This window comes from Echinococcus granulosus, assembly GCF_000524195.1.
Source record: "Echinococcus granulosus chromosome Unknown EG_S00020, whole genome shotgun sequence".
NCBI classification, from domain to species: Eukaryota; Metazoa; Platyhelminthes; class Cestoda; order Cyclophyllidea; family Taeniidae; genus Echinococcus; species Echinococcus granulosus.
Window position 1 is genome coordinate 479,283 of NW_020170400.1, and position 8,287 is coordinate 487,569.

General features: G+C 37.9%; 1 protein-coding gene across 1 annotated transcript; it reads left to right on the plus strand. All coding sequences in view use genetic code 11, as the record gives it.

Annotated features, from left to right (window-relative positions):
* Positions 1–7,189: 7,189 nt before the first annotated feature.
* EGR_03704 (hypothetical protein) lies at positions 7,190–7,900 on the plus strand (the record flags this gene model as incomplete). The annotated part of the gene is made up of 1 exon (XM_024492953.1): positions 7,190–7,900. One exon carries the CDS (start codon positions 7,190–7,192, stop codon positions 7,898–7,900), a length of 711 nt encoding a protein of 236 aa, XP_024352610.1.
* Positions 7,901–8,287: the final 387 nt, after the last annotated feature.

Consider the following 8,287-nt stretch of genomic DNA (forward strand, 5'->3'; position numbering starts at 1 on the left):
TCACTCAGGCCTACTTCTATCAGGGTTTTTACACCAAGATAAATCCTTGATAAAGGTGTGGGGTCCTTCTAGAGTTGACAATGACGCACATCTTTGGCATGTTTTCTAATCTCTTTTTCTTTTTGAAGGGTTGATTGAGGCGTCAGACCTGGTTACATGCATTTGCTTGATTCAGGAAGAATCCAAATTACAAATTCTTACCGCCCCTTAATGCGACCAACTGTCGAGTATGATTTTCTAGACAGGGACAGATTTTCACTAAACCCTGTTTCGAGGACCGAGTTTAGGCTGAGTTATTTTTGAAAGCACGAGAAGTTAAGCGGCAGAGATTTTAAATAACCTAGGCAACGAAGGCACGTTACCCTTAAAGGGACTCGTTTAACAAGTTCCTAAAAATATTCGTTACTAGTGATCATGTTTAAGCATATTCGGTGCTTCTGGAGTGTGATAAAACAAATTGCTTGGTCGTCCTAAGTAAACAGATCAGAGAGAGGAAAACCCCTTATAGGGTCCATTATATCTAGTAATTTAAAGCAAACATTAAGTAGACTAACAATTTACCTAAAAAAACAGTGTGCTTCCTAAGGCTCTTTGAATCTATTTCTAATGAGCACCTTTTAGTCTTTTAATTCTCGTAAACATTATTTTCTAGGACAGGGTTCTCGTAGTTAGAAATAGCCTTCTTTTGATTCAGTAAATAAAGTGAAATGTACAAAACTTCTTAAATTTTGCTTGCAACCATGCTGAAAATTTTTGCTTTTGAATATTAATACGCATTTTGTTTTAAACACTTCAGGTTAAAAAATCCATTTACGAGGTTTTGACCATAGCGATTTAAATTTGCACACTTCTCACTAAGTTGTGATTCCAAAATAGTTTTCATGAACTCAGCCTCAGCTACAAATGTCGCCTTCAGCATTCCTTGACGCCGTCTTCACTAGAACTTGCACTCATCGTTTGTCCTTTCCAGATGGTAATGCTATTGACGTATCGTTAGAGATACTCAGGCATTCTTTGCTTCCACATATCTGTAATTTGTTCTACGAATGCACTTGTCGGGTCACCTGGCTTTTTTCACAAATAATTGCTGACTCCATACGAGCAAGTGACTTTCCCATTATACAAGGTCGAGTTCAGTATACCCCATTTTTCGTACATCAAGTCATACTATATGATGAGGAATTTTACTATTTGGTTCTTGGAATTCAAAATCAAAGTATCACATTGTTATAAAAAATTATGATGCTTTTTGAAAATTAAAAAACTTCTCATCATTCGCTTTATCTTCTAATTTTAAGAAACGCCAATGATTATAAAGCAGTTTTACAAAGCATTTGCCTGGACTTTTAGGAAATAATCGGCACCTTTGCATTACACACTGGCTGCCTTTTGCCTGGGTAGTGTCCATCAATGGGTGCATAACAACATGCTGTAAAGGCTTTCAGGGCTCTAGGAAGAACAGAGTCGAGAGTTACTTTAGTCCAGAAATGTGACTTCTCATCTAGACCTGAAAGAGGTTCAGTGAGTTCTCCTCTTACACAAGCTGCATTTAAAGACGATGCTTCAGCTTGTCTGTTTGGAGCTAGCCAAAGAATGAAGTGATAGAAAGTCTGCATTGTGAAGGAAAAGTGGCGAAGCGAGTAACGTGTGGATCAGATACTGTCATTCCAACCTACTTCATGTTCCGCCACTGCAGTTAGAAGGAAACTTTTTTACTCAGAATGGAAGACAACTACGAACAACTGGCTAAGTGGTTTGACTCGCTTTGGTCACCCTCAGGTTAATGAAACGTTTGCAAGAAGAGAGGGAACCTACATAGTGTAGAGATGCAGCCATATACGTCATCCAGAGCTTGACAGAAAATGCTTAAAGGGCACAAGAAAGGAAGAAGGTGAGGAAGGAGAGTACTTCATTGCAAATAACAAATGGACAAAATCGCATGCCTATTTCGTGGTTATTGAGGCAGCTGCATCTCCTCCTTGAGATTTGCTTAACATACAATGATAGTGGGATCCGTGATAAGCATGATGTTGACGTGTTGTGCCCGTGAGTGGCATCACATTCGGTCCTTCTAATTTGGTGCTAAACGCGACAAGCAGCCTTGACTGGACATTTGTCAGATGGAGACAGACAGGGTCAGGTAAACAAATCTAATCCTCTCTGTGTCAGCTGTGATTCTGTTGAGGGTTGATTGATCAGTCTGTTGATCAATCAGTCGGTCGGTAAGTTGAGGGATGTCAGATTGTTGAGAGGGTTTGACGTTTAAGAGTAAGACGCGTCTACTGTTCGATTTGACAGGAATATTTGATCAGCTGATGCTGATTGAGAATGATTTTTTTCTGAAGTCAAGCAAACAGGTTATCCAAGTCAACTTCTAATTTCGAAATGATGTGCAACAGATATAAAGACAATAATATTTGTGGTGGAAACAAAAAAGCAAACTAACTGGACGGTCACACAAACGGTTTAAAGCTATGGGTATGGCAATTCACCTCCATTATCAAGGCTAGCCATTAATGAAGCTAACTTCAACATAAGCAAGTACAAAATGCAACACCCTTAATTTTCTTCCTGATTACAACTTTATGTAGGGCATTTAAGGAAAAATGCGCCTTTAATGCTGCAGTGAAGCTAAGGCATGAGTTCGTCAGCGGGATGGGTAAATTAGTCTGCACTGAAATTATAGTTTTCGAAATGTGTTTAGACCAGCTTGTACCCAGTCACCTGTCGCGTACGAGCAACCTTGGCAAATAGGCGTCTTTGAGGGGGCCTTTGCCGATTAGATGCTCGGGCTGGAGACTGTTCCTGCCATCATGACAGAGCTCACGCCCATGAAACCAGCCCACAACCTCGCTGAATCCTACCATCATCACAACACTTTACTCCATCACGAGCGGGTGCACTCAATGACAATCTTGCATTAAAACATGACACAACCCTCTTCAGCTTACGGAGAAAACACGCTAGTGGCATTCTTGTCACAACTCATCGCCTACATATTTGCCATTTCTATTTGACGGATTGTCTGCTTAAGTTAATTCCAAAAGTTAGATATGTCAAAAGCCAAAAAGTTAAAAATTGCAGATTCTTCTCTCTTAATGTCTTTGTCTGCAATAAAAATGAAACGCATGTTTGAGCAAAATATTTTCTTTATATCTGTTGTACTCTTTTACACATCATCGTTGGGTATAAGGCAGTTTGCGCACAACTTACCCCATATTTCTCCTTAACATAATGTGTCTCGTTTACCATAACACAGAATACGCGTTCAAAGTGCAACCCGGAACTAACAAAAGCATACAATCAGGTCTGACACCTCATCGAGTTCTTTGACTAGCAATACCATATTCAAGACAGTGCATAAATTATCGAAACGTAGAAACGAGCGTCAAGTTCTGAAACTTGATCGAAATTTAAAGATGTGACTAGTCCTTTGATGGCCATCCAGCGCAAAATGCGAGGTTTCATAAATTCCTTAAAGCGTCCCCAGGGGGGCTCAACCAAATCCAAAAACTTCCCTCATCTAATCGTGTTGTCTGCCTTTTAGCTTATGCAACAAGCAGTGGAACGGGGGCAAATACCCAGTCTGTATCGTATAAACCGATTAATGAAGGGCGCTACCAATTGGCCTGCGAGATATAAAACGAATTTAGGAATGGCCATGAAGAATTAAGTGATTGAAATCGTTTTGCAGATCCAAATGCAAGTGGGTTGACAGATAAGATTGCAAGCTATGAATTGCCTGTCTAATTCGCTATTTATATTAGTAAAGGCTGTAAAATTGTCCTGAAACGTTTCCGGTTTTAACCATTTTTCACATTAACACATTTCTGAACCTTTGCAATCTAGCAAGCTGTAACATCTTAGGCCGGCATTTCATTAGTCTTTTTAATTGACATGCCATCGTTATTATCTTCACCCTTTGCCAAATCATCCAACTTTTTCTCTCTCCTCTTAAGTTAAGGGATATTTATAGACTAAAGTGGCATTTTTGCTTGGGGCTTTATAAAAGTGCTCAGAAATATTTAGTAGCTGTCGGAAGAAGGCGCCCAATTCTTCTGCACCATTTAAATCACAAACCAATATTATTTTATGTAATCTTCCCCATTCACCTCTTGTTTTGTGTAGGGATCTTCCTGAGAGACTTACTCAATCTGCGCAAACAGGCTTTGTTGGCAAAATCTTCCTTCCTTTATCAATTTGCCTTCTCTTTTGTCTTGTCACAAAAAAGTTAGTTATTTATTTATCTCCTACCGCCTTAAATGCGTATCTATGTCCTAAATCTTTCAAAATTTACCATCGTATAGAATTTATCTTTCGTCTGTAACAACTATCTCTACTTTAAAGAGTTAAAGCATTTCAAAATCATGAGGCTAATCTTTTTGAACATAATTAAATTCACACGCGCAATTTTTATATAATTTAAGCCATTAGTGTGAATTTGCAAGTAAATATGCATGCCCTTGTGTACAATTAATTTTACTGAATGACATTTGCGTCTGCACACGCATTTGCAAATTCAAAACCACTAATTGTAAATTGAGTCTACTTAAGCATATTTTTATTACAATGGTAGTCAAAATCATCAATACACACATGTTTAGACTTAAGATTAATTTTACTGAAAGAAAATAAACTCACACGTTCACACCTATGTACATAAACAAAGTTCGTAAATAAATTCCTACACAAGTGCAAAATTGTGTATATGGTCAACTTCACTAGTATGAATTATATACCCAAATGCCCATTTATATACATATATAATTAAATAAGCTTTTAAGTAAATCCATGCCCACAGGCGCAGTTAAGTATGTAAGTAAACGACTTTACTGATTAAAAATTCATCTAAAAATTTTGGGTTACCTGTGTTTAATCAATTTTACCTATTGGAAAATGCATATACACCAGGGTGGACTTATATATGTGTATAATATATCATTAAATTTACAAATCTATGCAAATCTTGGAAATATTTTTCCAATTTAAATGAGTAATTTTATATGACTGGCCTCATGTATAACCCGCTCTACTAAAAAGAATAATTCAAAGGAGGATTATATCAATGTAATATCAATTTCAAAAAAGATCGTGCATTAACGCATTAATGCTCATTTAAAATCAAAATTTTTAATAAAAATGCATATTCACACAGGAAAAAAATAGAAAAACAATCTTTTTGTCAGTAACAACATGCTTTTTCCTATGATTATCTGTATAGCCGAATAATTCTGGTACTAAAAACAGGCAACCACACATAGAAGTTAATGTGGAAATTTGAACATTTTATTAGAAATGCCTTTGATTATTATTGTTTGCAAAATGATTAATTCCACAAAAAGACTATGGATTTAAATCTGATTGTTTCTACCTGACATCAAATTTAATATAAAAAATACATATTTGAAATAATTTCGGATGAAACTTAGTATTAGCAATATGCGTGCACACAGCTAGCTATAAAGTAGTCAGTCAGGCTGAATAGTATTTGCATCTGTACGTGACTAACTATTTATAAATTCAAGTCTTCTAATAAAATGCGTACAGGAATATAAGTACCTATGTATGATATTGTTTATTATAATGGGTATATTTAACCAAATCGGAATATCTTTAAAAAGTATTCCATTACGAGAAACAAAAGCGCACACTTAATTCTCTTAGCAAAATCGACTTTACAAATCATATTATTCTCTTACATTGAGTAATAGCTGAAAAAAACCAACTCTACCAATAAGAATATGCAACTACGCATTACTATCTCCAAAAAATCAATTTTTCTAACAAAAGTGGGCGCTTAAACGACATTACTTACATACTAAATCAATGCTTTTGAGAATGTTAGGCTTCTGAATATGATAATTTGTCTCTAAAAAAACCTACCATGAGAATAGGCAACTACATATAAATACCCATACAAAGTCGATATTCCCAAAAATTGAATTTACATAAGATTGTCTTGATGAAATTAGTTCTCGAAATAATAATATGCGCCTACTGTTCAACTATACATGTAAAGTCTACTTCTATGAATATGCTCCTACAGGTATGTTTTTTTATAATACTAATTCTTTTAATAAGTGTATGCACTTACGCCTGACTATATTCATAAACTTCAAATCTGCATCCATGCTAAATCATTTTGGTAGGTAATTAATTTACTACTTGCTATTCGTTACATTGGTCTTAATTGTAAAAAATATGCCCATGGCAATTTCGCTCTTATGAATATAGGTCCATGCATAATCATCACCCTGTAAAATCAAATCATGAAATGCAAAATACACCCACACATGCATAAATACATTAATTGCAGTCTGCAAAGAAATAAAATAATTTTGGTATTGAAATACGAACCTTAACGTAAATGACCATCAGTAAAATCAATTAAGCTAAAGACATGCAACTGAACATAATTATCTGTGTGAAATCAGTACTAATTTTAGATATGTGTACTGACAAACTAAGGATTATCCGACCAAACTTGAAAAAATTCAAATAAAATTAATGTTGTTAACCGCATTGTGGTCACAACTCATCGCCTACACTGTCGTCATTTCCAAAGAGCATGAGGTCTACCCACGTTAATTCCAGATGCCCGACTATAAATCAAAAGACTGGAAGAACACACGGATTGCCCTGTACCAATGGCTTTATCTATTGGAAGAAATGAATTGCCCCCTGAGTTGGGAGAATGTTCACCACACCGATTTTTCTGTCTTCACACATCTTTGTCGGTGTCTATTAGTTTATGTGCAACCTACTCTATGTATTTTCTGCATAAAATGAGTCCCTTTTGCTACGAAACGGGAACTCAAGTTTCCTTTCCAAACAACAAGGCAAAAGACGAAGTAGGCCTGAGTGGAGAATGTCTTCCGTGACATGACTGCACACATATGCAGAGGTCAGTATAGGTGTAAAACACGGAGTCTTTTTTCTCTGCGCCAAAAAATAAAACAGGACAACAGTAAAGGTTTGTAGCATTTCAAAAGGACTATGCAATAAAAAACAACTTCTTCTCAAGCTATACCTTTCTGCATAGTAATATATTCGCTGCCTATACACTCTGTAAAATATCAAGGCTAACCTTTGATAGCCAGATCCTTGCATAATTCGCAGCAGAAAGAGCCTCTGTAGGGTCATTCCTCTCCTCGCATCCATCAATTCCTTCCCGTCTAATGCACCAACAATGTGCTTTGGGCAATGCTCAGAGTTGTACTGCATACTGAATGAAAATGGTCGACGCTTAATTCGGAAGGATGCCTCCTCCTGCATCACAATATGCAAACCAATTAATGCGCATGACTGCAACCTCCAGATTACGCTCCCACTTCATCTTTCTACGGATATCCTCTTTCCTCTCCACTTTCCCAACATCTCGTATTGCTGTGCTCCCACTCACCCGCCTCATTGGCTGGCATCACTTCTAGTGCTCTACTTACGTGGCCCAATGGAATACAGGTCCACGAACCGCAATCAATACATGGCAATACTTGGAAGCGGTCGCGAGTATCTGGCACCCTCCACCACCCACCCACCTGTCGTCTACACGCACGTTTATTCTCCCGGTGCACAATCACATAGTGGTAAACAGACGTCTCGACCGAAGTTCATGTCTACCGACTACCCTAACTGGAGCATTCACTTGCCAGTCAAGATTAGCTCACGCCTCGAAGAGCAGTCTACAGGACAACTTCAGTCCACCATCACCCAACATCTTTGCTGCATCACAAATGCATCCACTAATGCTCGTTATGCACACAGACATGTACGACATTCCTCACTGAAGTTTCTAGACTTGTCTCGCATTGACGGGATTGTGCCAACAACGCATCGTCTGCACTGTAGTCACTCCCAATTGGCAGGTGTTCGACCCATGTTAAAATCAGATGTGGAATGATTAACAAGGAGGAGAAGGAGGCAAGACAGATCCTCGTCTTGTAGTGTGCTTGCCTCATGTTAGGCATTAATCACTTGTTGAAGTAGAGTACATGCAGCACATTTGTCCTGTCGTCTGCACACATTTTCGTTGGTGGTGTACAGGCAATTCGTCTTTCTTCTTGATAAGACGAGCCTCGTTTGAGAAAGGGGAGTGTTGTTGTTGGAGTGGATGGTGCCGTGTGGATGACACGAGTGTGCTCCTGGTCCCATGTACTTACGTTACTAGACAAAAGTGGGTCATGTGCGATCATATGGTGGACCACTTAATGTAGACCTCTGAGTGTGGCCGGCCAAAGTGGAAGGAGTGTGCTAGAGCTCAACAATCCTTGGGGTTAAGTGAATGATG